Below are 14,713 nucleotides of genomic sequence, written 5' to 3'. Positions count from 1 at the left end.
CCCTTGAAAAGATGATGGTGGGCCTTCGTCTGCAGATGTTTGAAAAAACTGAGCAATTCGCTGGGCCATTTCAGAGGGCAGTTAAGAGTCAATCTTGGTGTAGGAGCAAATTTACAAATAGTTCAGACCAGGTAAGGGCAACAGATCTCCTTCTCATGTACACACTGCCCCTCAGCAACATCATGAACAACACCTAGTCTTATCCCACCACCATCTCTCTCAACCCCTTAACTGCATCTGTGCTTACAGTGTCTGTCCAGGATGCTTATACATCAACCAGTATTGAATGAGCAAAGATGTCCTCCAGTTAAACATGGGAAAACAGAAGCTATTTTCTTTGGCACTGTCACAGACTTGTTCCCCAACCACAGATTCCATCGACCTCCATATGGTCATTATCCCAGGCTGACCCAGATGGTTTATAAGCTGAGCTTCTGATGGTCTACTTTCACTAATATAATATCACCCATATCTGCCCCATCTCTGCTCAGGCTGCCGAAACCTCAGTTCATGCTTTTATTACCATCAGACTCAATATTGCAATGATCACCTGGCCAAACTCCCAACTTCCATCAACTTGAGCTTTTCAAATTCTCTGCTGCCTGTATCCTAACTCACATTATTTTCTATTTACCCAATGCCCTTGTGCTCACTGGCCTTCATTGGCTCCTGGTCCACCAATTTAAATTTCTCATTCTTGTGTTCAAATTCATCTATGGCCTCACCTTTCCCTATCTCTGTAATGTATAACAACCTTATAACCTGCTGCTAGCTCAGTGTCTCTCCAACTTATGAACCCCATACTCCCTTTGCCCCATTACAACTGGCCCTGTCTTCAGCTGTCTAATTCCATTCCCCAAACCTCTCGGCTTTGCCACCTCTCACTCCTCCATTAAGACACTCCTTAGAAATTCCCTCTTTAGGTCATCTCTCCTAATGTCTTCTTACTTATATTGATTTCAATGTTCTGATGAAGAGTCATACAGACTCAAAATGTTAACTCTGTGTTCCTTTCCACAGATGCTGTCAGACCTGCTGAGTTTTTCCACCAATTTTTGTTTTTGTTTTAGATTTCCAGCATCCGCAGTATTTTGCTTTTATCTTCTTGACTTCAATGTATTTGTGTGGTTATGCTTCTATGAAGTAACTTGGTCTGGGAGGTCTTGTGATGCAGCGGATAGTGTCCCTACCTCTGAGCCAGAAGCTTTGGGTTCGAGTCTGACTTCAGGACTTTATGGCCATGGAAGATGTGCCCATTACGTGGCTAAACGGGTTGATTATTAGCCTATAAATCCTTCCAAAATGCATGATGGTGGGTGATAAGAGAAGGAGAGCTGGTCAGCCCTACTGCAGATGGCAATGGCAAACCAATGCAGTACTTTGCAAAGCATAATCACAGATCAATCCAGTGTAAGTTCATGGTTGCCAACACCCCTTCAAGGCATGGTACCTGAAGGAGGAGGAAGTAGCTTGGACCCACTTTACTATGTTAATGGTGCTATATAAATGAAAATTGTTGATGAGCCAGTCCAAGTGCTTCATGATCACTTTTGTGGATGCCAGCTTTGCCCCTCTAAAACAAATTATTTGGTCATTCATTTGTCGGTTCTTGCATGCAAATTGGATACTCTGTTTACCTATAAAACAACAGTGACTACACTTCAGAAGGAACTCATTGGCTATGAGACTGCATGTGGGTGTGAAAAGTGCTATAAAACTTCCTTGATTCCTGTTCCATTGGAAAATTTATCTGATTGAAGTTTTTGAAACTGCGAAGGGAACAGAAAAGGGAAATTGATCCTGGTAAATTGCTCACAGTGTGGAGGGTTCAAAAACGAGGGGAAATTAGTTAAAATTAGGAAGTTATCAGTAGAAAAGGGAACTCAGATGAACTCCTTTTGAATAATATGTAAGGTAGTTTTGGATGTTTTAAATTAAATTTCTGGCTATGGGCTTCCTTGACAAGGCTGGCATACATTCACCACCCCTAGTTGCCTTGAGAATGTGGTGAGGGGACTCAATCTTAAATCAGTGCAGTTGGAGTGGTGAAGATGCTCTCACCATGCTGTTAGGTCAGGACTTCCAGGACTTTGACCCAGTGATGATGGGGGAACGACAATATATCCAAATCAGAATGTAGGTCTTGGAGGGGAACCTGGAGGCAATGGTGTTCTTCTGCCTTTGGCCTTCTACATGGTGGAAGTCATAATTTGTGAAGCCCCGTTCTTGAGTCTGCTAATTTTATAGGGGAATTTTAATGGAGCAGGAAGAACTTAAAGAGGACCAGCTGTATTTCCCATTCTAATTCTCCAATGGTTTTGACAGTGGATGAGACTCATACAGAATTATAAAATGGTTACAGCATTCAGCATACATTCAGCCCTTCATGTCTATGCCAGCTCTCTGTGACAGCAATTCATTTAGTGTCATTCCCCCACATTTAACCAGTAACCCTGCAAATAATTCCTCTTTAGATAATGAACTAATTCTCTGCTAAATGCCACAATTGAATCTGCTTGCACCACATTCTCAGACAAGGAATTTCAGATCCTAACCACTCACTGCATTAAAAGGTTTTGCTCATGTTACCATTGCTTCTTCTGCCTATTACCTTAAATTGGTGTCCTTAGGTTTTCAATCCTTCCACAAATGGGAATAGTTTGTCTCCATGTACTCTGTTCAGACACCTCATGATTTTGAACACATTTATCAAATCTCATCTCAACCTTCTCTGCTCCAAGGAGAACAGCCCTAGCTTCTCCAATCTATCCACGTGGCTGATGTTCCTCACCCCTGCCTTCATATCCTTCTGAAAGTGAAGTGCCCAGAACTGGATTTTATTTTTATTATTCATTCAAGGGATATGGGCTTCGCTGGCTGGGCTAGCATTTATTATCCATCCCTAGTTGCCCTTGAGAAGGTGGTGGTGAACTACCTTCTTGAACCGTTGCAGTCCATGTGGTGTAGGTATACCCACAGTGCTGTTATGAAGGGAGTTCCAGGATTTTGACCCAGCGACAGTGAAGGAATTGCGATATATTTCCAAGTCAGGATGGTGAGTGACTTGGAGGGGAACTTCCAGGTGGTGCTGTTCCCAACTATCTGATGCCCTTGTCCTTCTAGGTGGTAGTGGTCATGGGTTTGGAAGGTGCTGCCAAAGGAGACTCACTGAATTCCTGCAGTGCACCTTGTAGATGGTACACACTGCTGCTACTGTGCATTGGTGGTGGAGGGAGTGAATGTTTGTGGATGTGGTGCCAGTCAAGAGGGCTGTTTGTCCTAGATGGTGTCAAGCTTCTCGAGTGTTGTCGGAGCAGTACTAATCCAGGCAAGTGGGGAGTATTCCATCACATTCCTGACTTGTGCCTTCTGGATGGTGGACAGGCTATGGGGAGTCAGGAGTGAGTTACTCATCGCACGATTCCTAGCCTTTGACCTGCTTTTGTAGCCACAGTATTTATATGGTTAATCCAGTTCAGTTTCTGGTCAATGGTAACGCCCAGGATGTTGATAGTGAGGGATTCAGTGATGGTAATGCCATTGAACATCAAGGGGCAATGGTTGGATTCACTCTTGCTGGAGATGGTCATTGCCTGACACTTGTGTGGCACGAATGTTACTAGCCACTTGTCAGCCCAATCCTGATCCAGGTATTGCTGCATTTGGACACGAACTGCTTGTATCTGAGGAGTCGTTAATGGTGCTGAACATTGCGCAATCATCAGCGAACATCCCCAATTCTGACCTTATGATAGAAGGAAGGTCATTGATGAAGCAGCTGAAGATGGTTGGGCCAAAGACACTACCCTGAGGAACTCCTGGAGCTGAGATGACTGACATCCAACAGCCATGGTATTGGATGCAGTACTTCAGTCCGAACCAGCATTTAACAGGCTTATCATAATTTCCTTGCCCTTTTACTCTATGCCCCTTTTATAAAGCCCACAATTCCATCTGCTTTTTTAACCACTCTCTCAACCTGTCCTTGCACCTTCAATGATTTGTGCACATATGCCCCCCCAGCTACCTCTGCTCTTTCACCCTGTTTAGAATTGTATCCTATATTTTATATTGTCTCTTTGCATTCTTCCTCTGGTGAGGGAATCTAGAACTACAGGCACAGTCATAAAGCTAGACTCAGATCATTCAGGAGTGAAATCAATAAACACTTGCACGCTCAAAAGAAGTATAAATGTGGAACTCTTTCTCCTAAATGGATGTGGATGCTGGTCTAATTAACGCTTTCAAGACTGAGATCTATATATTTTTGTTACCTAAGGATATCGAGGGACATAGGTAAATGGGTGAGGTACAGATCAACCATGTCCTAACTGAATGGCCGAACAGACTCTAGGGGCTGAATGACCTACTCTTGTTCCCAAGTTCCATAAAGTTTTCTTTCTCATTTAATCCTCCTCACTTCTTCCAATTAGTTATAAACCATCAATTGGGTCCAATAGATGAATTGAGCAGCTGAGTAGTAATGATTTAATTTTACTACTTCACAAAACGAGTCAAAGAATGATTGAGTTGTGTAAGTAACACACCATCTTTTCACTCTAGCCTCTCTTGCATAGAATGTTAACCGCTTTTTTTATATATACTCTATTGAAGTCACTTTAAATGATGTGAATGCCATCTTCCAAAATATGTACTCTGGAATTCTCTTTCAAAACCACTTTGGCTTATGGTCTCTCTCCATGTACTCAAAAGTGTGTTTAATTAACTGTGCCTTTGGCCTCACATCCAGATTCTTTCTGCTATTACTGCAATCATTCCCGCCTATTTTCCACGTACCTGATATTACAATGCATGTGTCCTTGGCCCTCCTCTTCATGGCCTTGTAAGCTGAGTCTGCAATGGCGTACAAATGCGGTGGTCTTTCATACAGCTCCCTTCCCTTGTAGTGCTCAATCATGCCCCTTCCATATAAATCAATATGCTGGTATGGATTTACTGAGACAACCACCTCTCCAATGTAGGTATAGATTCTATTCTTATCAAACCTATAAGAGAAGAAAATAAGCATTAGTATGTTTTAGATACCATCAGCCCCTGGCAATGTTTACTTTGACCATACTACCCTTTGTTCTTCATCTATTAGCATTTTTGACCTAATTGTCTTGCTTAATCTGGACAGGAATTCCTTAGGGTAGCATCCTAGGTCCGACCATCTTCAGCTGCTTCATCAATGACCTTCCCTCCGTCATAAAGTCAGAAGTGTGGATGTTCGCTGATGATTTCACAATGTTTAGCACCATTCGCAACTCCGCAGATACAAGCAGTTCATGTCTAAATGCAGCTTCATCCTCGGGTCTTAATAGAAGTGGCTGCCGAGGTAGTAGATGCATTGGTTTAATTTTCCAAAATTCCCCAGATTCTGGAAAGATCCTAACAGATTAGAAAATAGCAAATGTACTTCTTCTATTCAAGAAAAGAGATAGACAGAAAGCAAGAAACTGGAGGCCAGTTAGCTTAACATCTGCCATTGGGAAAATTCTGGAATCTATTATTAAGGAGTTATAGCTGGACACTTAGAAAATCTCATTGCAATCAGGCAGAGCCAACATGGTTTTGTGAAATGGAAATCATGTTTGACTAATTTATTACAGTTCCTGGAGGAAGTTACTAGCAACTGGATAAAGGAAAAGCTGTGGATGTGGTGTACTTAGATTTTCAGAAGGCATTAGGCAAGGTGTCACATCAACAATTACTGCACAAGGTAAGAGCTCATGGTGTAGGGCGTAATATATTAGCATTGATAGAGAATTAGCTAACAGAAAACAGAGTAGACATAAATGGGTCATTTTTGAGTTGGCAGGAGGTAAGGAATTGACTGCTACAGGGATCAGCGCTGTGGTCTCAACTATTTACAATCTATATTAATGATTTGATGAAGGTATAGTTTGATGAATATATAATTTTGACAAATGTGCTGTTTGCTAAATTTTGTGATGACACAAAGATAGGTAGAAAAGTAAGCTGTGAAGGGGCATAATGAGTCTGCAAATGCATATAGAAGTAAATGGGCAAAAATTTGGGCAGATGTGAATGTAATATGGGAAAATGTGAACTTTGGCAGTAAGAATGGAAAAGCTACACATTACCTAACTGGAAGGAGATTGCAGAACTTTTTTTTATTTGTTCATGGAATGTGGGCCATCACTGGCTGGGTCAGCATTTATTGCCCATCCCTAATTGCATTTGAGAACTGAACGGCTTGCAAGGCCATTTGAGAGGACATCTAAGAGTCAACCACATTGCTGTAGATCTGGAGTCACATGTAGACCAGACCAGGTAAGGCAGATTCCCTTCCCTAAAGGGCATTAGTGAACAAAATGGGTTTTTACAACAAATGTTTCATGGTCATCATTAGGCTTTTAATTCCAGATCTTTTTTATTAAATTCAAATTTCACCATCTGCTATGGTGGGATTCAAACCCAGGTCCCCAGTGCATTACCCTGGGATCTGGAGTACTATTGTCACTAGTCCAGTGACAATACCACTATGCCACCACCTCCCCTGAGCTATAGAAGGATCTGGTTAATCTGGTACATGAATCACAAAGTGTAAGTTTGCAGGTAGAGCAATTGATTAGGAAGGCAAAAGAAATGTGTTGTTTATTGCAAGGGGAATGGAATATAAAAGTAGGAACATTTTGCCACAGTTATAGAGGGCATTGGTTAGGCCACATCTTGAATACTGTGTACAGATGTAGTCTCGTTATATTAGAAGCAGTTCAGAGAAGGTTCACTCGACTGATTCCTGAGATGAAAGTGTTATCTTATGAGGAAAAGTTGGACGGGTTGGGCCTGTATCCACTGCAGCTTACAAAAATGAGTGGTGATCTTACTGAAACATATAAGACCCTGAGGGGCCTTGACAGGGTGGATGCTGAAAGGATGTTTCCTCTTGTGGAAGAGCCCAGAACTTGGGGACACAGTTTTAAAATAAGGGGTCTCCTGTTTAAGATGCAGGTAAGAAGAAATCTTTTTCTCTCGGAGGATTGTGAGTCTGTGGAGCTCTCTTCCCAAAGAGTGGTGGAAGCAGGGTCATTGAATATTTTTAAGGCAGAGTTGGATAGATTCTTGACTAACAAGGGAATCAAAGTGTATCTGGGATAAGCAGGAGAGTAGCACTGAGCCTACAATCAGTTCAGCCATGATTGTATTGAATGGCGGAGCTGGCTCAAGGGGCTAAATGGCCTACTCCTGCTCTTAATTAGTCCGTGTGTATGTTTGTATGACACCCACAAAGCAATGTGAATGCAGTCAATGGTACCCTGCAACATGAGTAAGCCTGCTATCTCTAGTGAAGCCATGTGTTCACTCCAGCTGCTTGAATGAAATGTAGTTAGCTTTCTGAGTAGGGACCCTCAGTGACTTCCCATTCACAAGAGTGGCCAGCAAATTGAGACATGTTGCTAATACCTCCAGCACTAGCCTGGAAGCAGTCAGACATGTGAGAGTCCATATGGTCATCTTCACAGCCACTGGCAATGCAATCCTTGCTCTGCTCTGAGGTGCAATAGTGCTGCAGCGGCTAACAGAATTCAGTGAAATCATCTTTAGTGAAATAAAATGTCTCACCCAATGTCTTCACTGTGGTTCAGGTAGGAGATTTGCTCCCTGAAAAACCTGGGCAGATATTCCCTCTGACCAAGAACCCTTCTCCCCTCCTATTTCTCCTTCTTCCAGCAGCTTGTGCAGCCAATGTTCCCAAGTTACACTTTATTCCAAGAGGAATGCTTATGACTTGAACCCATCACTGGGAAAAACCGCTTAATGCAGAAGTTTTGAAGCCAAGCCCTTCAGCACTTGCCACACAACTTCCTGGAGATTTTTGCAACTTGATACAATTGTAAAAAGCACTAAACACTTATAGAATCATAGCAAAAGCAAGAAGACATCAACCAGCCACTAACCAGTATGTGGCTGATGATCCCTATAAATAGTACTGGTGAGGCATCCTTCCTACATCTGAATGTATATTCAGTTGTGCAAGGTTAAATTGTGGCTAGAGTGTTGAACTCCAAAATGTCACCATTGAAGTCAAATCAGCATTGCACACAGATTGACGTCATGATCTACCTACTTCGCATATTTTGAATGAATGTTCTCTGTGTGCACTAAGTCTGCAATGGATACTGATAAGTTATGGAAAGTTGTCATGCATTAATAATGCTATAATGATAGCACTTAGGATGATGTCAACAACAGCAATTCAAACCACTAGAACATATTTTTTTCAACTCACAGACACAGTCAGTCAGTTTTTTTCAAATTTTAAAGGGCTAGGTATTTAAATAACTTGGCAGCTTGACAGTTCAAAGTAGTATCAGGGTGTTTGGCATAGCAAGGGTTAATGTGGCCTGCATGCATATAGGCCTGGATTTTCACTCTCAAGGTGGGTGTGCCACACCCACCTGGGGAAAAGGTACCCTGAATGGTGGGATCTTCATTTCGGGTGGGCAGGTGTGGGATGGAGTCAGAACCGCCAGTCCCTGACACAGATTGGAGATGGTCACAGGTGCTGTCAAGTGCTGGAGGCAGGCTATTTAAAAGGCCTGCCTCAGTTCTCTAGGACTTTGTCCCAGTTGTGTTCTTGTTTGGCTCTCTAGCTCTCATACCTCACACCACCATTCAATCCCCATACATTTCAACTCATGCCAATCTCGTCCACCCCCAACCTCACAACCATGGCCCCTTATAGCCCTTTTGCTCAGTTAGTGCCAAATCAATGCCCCCCATCCACTACCCTTTTCCCTTACACCCTCTAAGCCAACTCACCCAGTATCCATCATATGTAGACATCAGGAGCCATGCAGAAATGAAATAAAACAAAATTCTAAATATCACCAACTTCACAATATTAAAAAACTACTTTCATTCATGGAAGCCCATTCACTGCATTTAAATCCCTCAACTTAATCACTTATAGAAACAAACATTTGTGTTCATAAACCCATATTAAAGATATTTAATCCATTGAAAATTTCTTGGAGCTGTCATTAAAATTGGGAACTTACAGTCCCCCATTATGATACTGATAAGTTGTGGAAAGTAGTCGTGCATTAATAGTGCTATAATGATAGCACTTAGGATGATGTGAACAACAGCAATTCAAACCACTAGAACATATTTTTTTCAACTCACAGACACAGTAAGGCAGTTTTTTTTTCAAATTTTAAAGGGCTAGATACTTAAATAGCTTGGCAGTTTGACAGTTCAAAGTAGTATCAGGGTGATTGGCATAGCAAGGGTTAATGTGGGACTGGAGAACAACACCACCCACAGTGTGATGTAAAGAATCACATGACAAGAGACCTATACTCAGAGCAGACAGGCTAGGACATGGAGCAGACATGATCTAGAGACTTGTGTAGAAGTAAGCATGGAGTTAGCTCATAGTCTGGGCTATACTTTGTACATATGTATATAGTCACGTGTTATCAATAAACAATTACTGTTCAACGTTACAAGCCTCTGAACCTCTTCATGAGACCTACTGAACAAGCCCTTATAACATGGTGGCAGCTAATGAAGGAACCCAGAACCCTGAGAAGCTGGTGAAGGACCCCTGAATCTGAAAAACTAAAGAAACAGTTTCTTGACCTGACTGAAGTGCACCTGAAGTAAGACACAGCTGGAGATCACTTAAGAAGAAACTCCATTGCAGACTTGGAGGCTAAAGGGCAGAAGAAAAGTCCACTGTGCAGCTCATGGACTCCACTAGAACACATGGAGGTCCATTGAGTCTGCGTCAATTACTGGATCAAAGGACTTAGCAAAGTTGAGCAAAAATTCAATGCTAAGGCTGAACTAGCCTCTAAAAGCCTTCAGGCCGTTATTCAGTCGGAGCAGTCTATTCCATTAATCACCACGGACAGCCCGGGTTCAGAGTTGGCGCCATATAACATGGTGGCTGAGCTTTGTTGAAAAAAAGACAAAGTTTAAGACCAAAGCCAGGAATTATCATTAATCAAGTTAAAATACCCTGGAAATGTTCTAAAGGCCCCAAACCGTTGATTTAACAAATTACTGTGGAAAATTGATCCCCTTGAGATTGGGTCTTCAGTCGCCACAGGAGCCTGCCAAAACCTAACAAACGTGGGAAGAAGTGCAAAAATCAGTTACTGCAGCATCATCTTTGAAAGTGCAATAGCATTTAGAACTGTACTCCCCTGTGCTAAAAAAAACAACCATGGATAATAAATCAACCCTACCAGATCAATTTGGGCTGATCCAAGGGTCAGACCAGGCACAGAATTGGGGACTTGGGTGAAATTTTTTTTAAGATACATGATAGCTTCAGGATTAGATAAGAAGACGGAGGCTGAACAAGTGAATACACTACTGTACTCAATAGGTCTGATAGGTGATAATGTCACTGCAAAGCGAGAAATAAACAAATCTTCAGATAAGTTTGAAGATGTTTTGAAATTGTTCAAGGATATTTTAATTTAAGAAGTAATAAAATTTTAGACTGAACAAAATCCAACAAATGAGTTCAACACCTGGAGTACTCATTGACTCTTTTATAAACTAATTATATAGATTGGCTGAAGGCTGTGACTACGCAACCTTAATTCAGAGCTCATATGAGACTGAATTGTAGTCAGAGATGTTGATGATGCCCTTTCATACATGCTAATGGCAAAAGAAGATCTCACTCTAAAATGGTCATCCAAATAGTCAGGTAGTCTGAAATTTGCCAACAACACTAGTCTGTTTTATGTGGCGAGGATAAGCCATTGGAATAGAGCAACCCCAACTGTCCAGCTCGTAAAGCAACAAAAGGCCAGGGAAACTCCAGGCCAAGGAAGACAATACCCAAACTGACCACAGGATAGCGGGAGACCATGTCAGCGCTGTGGAGCCAAAAGACCTCCCTGGCGAGAGTAATGTACATCAATCTCTGCAGTGTTTCAACTGCCACTGGGTGGGACACTTTGGAAAGCTGTGTAAGGCTGAGACATCCAGATGTGTTGAGGATCCCTAAACAGTCCACAAGACTGAGGTACCACACCAGGAAGAGAACCAACAATGCTTCTTGGGTAAGGTCAAGGATCCCTTGGAATGTTGACATCTCTGTAAACAGTCACCTCACCAACTTTAAATTGGACACTGGGGCCAGTGTTACAGTCCTTTTGGACAAGGAACCATGACTAGTGAAGCAACACCCGATGCCATGCACAACACAGCTGTACAGAGCAGGAGGCATTAATCTCCCAGTTAAAGGTACATTGCAAACCACATTCCAATACAAAAACCAACAAATAAGGGAGGCATTATTATTATTCCACAGTCAAGAATTTTCCCTCTTGAGCAGGAAAGTCTATGTTGACCTCAAACTCCTTTATGAAATTGATGAGGTTAACCAGCAAGGGCCTGGTTCCAATTTTAAGAAAGAATTCCAGAAACTTTTCACTGGATTGGGATGACTGAAGACTGCAAACAGTATCACATTGAGAGAGGATTCCAAGCCCATGTGCCTGTTGACACCATGCAAAATACTGCACCCGCCTGTGAAGCAAGTACAGCAACAACTGGATGAGATGACCAAAATGGGGGTCACCTTCCCAGTCACTCAACTGATGGAATGGAGTTCTGGAATGGTCCCAGTTCCAAAGCCAAATAGGTCAATTCACATCTATGTTGATCTGACACAACTCAACAAGGCAGTGGCGAGAGAAGTCCACCCAATGTTCTAGGTGGATGACAGCCTGACCAAGTTCTCAAAAAGCACAGTGTTTTCAAAGCTCGTTGCTGACAGCAGCTTCTGGAAATTTCCACTGGATAAGAAATCCAGATTGCTGACTACGTTTATCACCCCATTTGGCAGATTCTGTTTCAACCGCTTACCCTTGGGCATTACCTCAGCATCTGAGATTTTTCAATGCACAATGTCAGCCATATCACAAGGCCTGGAGGGTGTCATCTGCCACATGGATGATGTTTTGGTGCATGGTATGACCATTGAGGAACATGAGAGGAGGCTTATGGCTGTTTTAGAACACTTGCAGGAAGCAGGGTTAACACTGAACAAGAAGTGCAAGTTTTCTAAGACCTCTATTCGGTTCTGAGTTCACATTGTCAGCAGCAAAGTCTTCATGGTGGACCCACACAAAACAAAGGCCATCAATGAGTTCCCAACCCCATACATTCCAGACCTCCAAAGATTCCCGGCCATGTTGAAACAGTTAGTGAAATTTTTGCCCAACCTGGGAAGATCACAGAGCCTCTGCAGCACCTTCTCAAAAAAGACCAGGTTTGGTGCTAGAATGCACATCAAGAGCAAGCAATCAGACACATCAAAGCCATGCTACTCTCACCCACTACCCTGGCTCACCACGACCCATCCTTACCCACTACAATAGCAGCGGATGCCTCCCCCACAGGTCTAGGGGCAGTTGTATTCCAGGAACAACTAGATAGATGTTGCCAACTAGTATATTACACATCTAAACAACTGTCAGACACAGAGATACGGTATGCTCTTATTGAAAGTAAAGCTATCGCAGTCACATGGCGTTGTCAGAAGTTCTCTGACTACATTATTGGCCAGAAAGTCACCATTGAAACAGATCAGGAAGTACTGGTCTCACTGTTAGACGAGAAAGAACTTGTGACGATGGCCCCCAGAATACAGAGATTCCATTTGCGACACATGCGCTTAGCATATGATACAGCACATGTTCAAGGGAAACATCAAACCACTGCAGACACACTATCCAGGGCCACAGTCAACTTTCCTGCAATATATAATCTCAACCTGGTCAAGGAGCTCGAGCTGCATTCCCAATTGATGAGGAGACAAATGCCAGCTACCTCAGGGAAACAAGAGCTAATATGCCCGGGGCAGTTGCAAGATAAGGAGTATGCCAGATTCATCATTACTGTCAACAAGGTTGGCCACAGCAGAAGCTAGGTGGCAATGTCATGAAAACTTGTTTGGAATAGCAGAAACACCTCAGCATGATAGATGATCTGCTAGTATATAACGAGCGGTTGGTCATTTCAATCTCGCTTCATACAGTCAAAGAGTCATGGAGTCACAGAAGTCTGCAGCACAGAAAAAGACCCCTTGGCCCATTGAGTCTGCACTGGTCAAACAAGTACCTAACTATTCTAATCCCATTTTCCAGCACTAGGCCCATAACCTTGTATGCCATGGTATCGCAAGTGTATATCCAAATACTTCTTAAATGTTATGAGGGTTTCTGCCTTTATCACCCTTTCAGGCAGTGAGTTTGAAGCTGCCACCACCCTCTGGGTGAAAAAAATTCTTCTCACATCCCCTCTAAACCTCCTTACCCCTTACCTTAAATCTATGCCCCCTGGTTATTGATCCTTCTACCAAAGGGAAAAGTTCCTTCCTGTCTACCCTATCCATGTCCCTCATAATTTTATACACTTCAATAACGTCCCCTGTCAATTTCCTCTGCTCTGGGGAAAATAACCCCGGTCTATCCAATCTCTCCTTATAACTAAAACTCTACAGCCCAGGCAACATCCTGGTAACTCTCCTCTGCAGTGTCTCTAGTGCGATCACATCCTTCCTATAATGCGGATTCCAGAACTGCTTGCAATACTCCAGCTGTGGCCTAACTAGCATTTTATACAGTTCCAGCATAACCTCCCTGCCCTTATATTTTATGGCTAATAAAGGCAAGTATCCCATATGCCTTCTTAACCTCTTATCTACCTGTCCTGCTACCTTAGGGGACCGGTGGACATGTATGCCAAGGTCCCTCTGATCCTCGGTACTTCCCAGGGTCCTACCATTCATGTATTCCCGTACCTTGTTTGTCCTGCCCAAGTGCATCACCTCACACCTATCCAGATTAAATTCCATTTGCCGCTGATCAGCCCATCTGACCGTCTATATCCTCCTGTAATCTAAGGCTATTCTCCTCACAATTTACCACCCCACCAATTTTTGTGTCATCCGTGTCCTCTGGCATCTCTCCTGTGGCCAGAGAGATATTGAAAATTATTGTCAGTGCCCCTGCTGTCTCCTCCCTTGCCTCACTCAACAGCCTGGGATACATTTCATCTGGGCCTGGAGATTTATCCACTTTTAAGTCTGTCAGACCACTTAGAACTTCCTCCCTTTCTATACTAATTTCTTTAATTATATCACAGTCCTTCTGCTTGATTTCCATACCCATGTCATCCCTCTCACTTGTGAACGCCGACACAAAGTATTCATTTAGAACCCCACCTACGTCTTCTGGCTCCACATGCAAATTATCACTATGATCCTTAATGGGCCCTACTCTTTCCCTAGTTATCCTCTTACTCTTAATGAACTTGTAAAATAACTTTGGATTTTCCTTTATTTTATCTGTCAATGTTTATTCATGCCCTCTTTTTGCTCTCCTAATTTCCTTTTTAACTTCCCCCCTACTCATTTTATACTCCTCTAGGTCTTCTGTAATTTGAAGCCCTTGGGATCTGCTATAAGCCTCCATTTTTCTCTTTATCCAATCCTGTATATCACTGAATTTGTTCATCCCACCCTTTGTCTTTACTGGAATATGTTGGCCCTGTACCCTCCCTATTTCCTTCTTGAATGAGTCCCCCTGCTCTGATGCAAATTTACCTAAAAGCAGCTGCTCCCAATCCACTCTGGCCAAATCATATCTGGTCTTATTAAAATCAGCCTTCCCCCAATTTAGAATTCTGATTTCTGGCCCATCCTTGTCCT

At 42.7% G+C, this 14,713-nt stretch overlaps 1 protein-coding gene across 1 annotated transcript in view; it reads right to left on the bottom strand.

Moving 5' to 3' along the window:
* LOC121279363 (unconventional myosin-Id-like) overlaps nucleotides 1–14,713 on the bottom strand; it is a 165,208-nt gene that overhangs the window by 143,804 nt on the left and 6,691 nt on the right. The window contains exon 2 of the mRNA XM_041190548.1: nucleotides 4,798–5,006. Within this exon, the coding sequence (XP_041046482.1) occupies nucleotides 4,798–5,006 (209 nt within the window). The remainder of the gene's footprint in view (nucleotides 1–4,797; nucleotides 5,007–14,713) is intronic.

The sequence above is a fragment of the Carcharodon carcharias genome, chromosome 6, assembly GCF_017639515.1.
Source record: "Carcharodon carcharias isolate sCarCar2 chromosome 6, sCarCar2.pri, whole genome shotgun sequence".
NCBI classification, from domain to species: domain Eukaryota; kingdom Metazoa; phylum Chordata; class Chondrichthyes; order Lamniformes; family Lamnidae; genus Carcharodon; species Carcharodon carcharias.
Note: the sequence above shows the minus strand (reverse complement) of the source record. Positions and strands in the feature narration are given on the sequence as shown.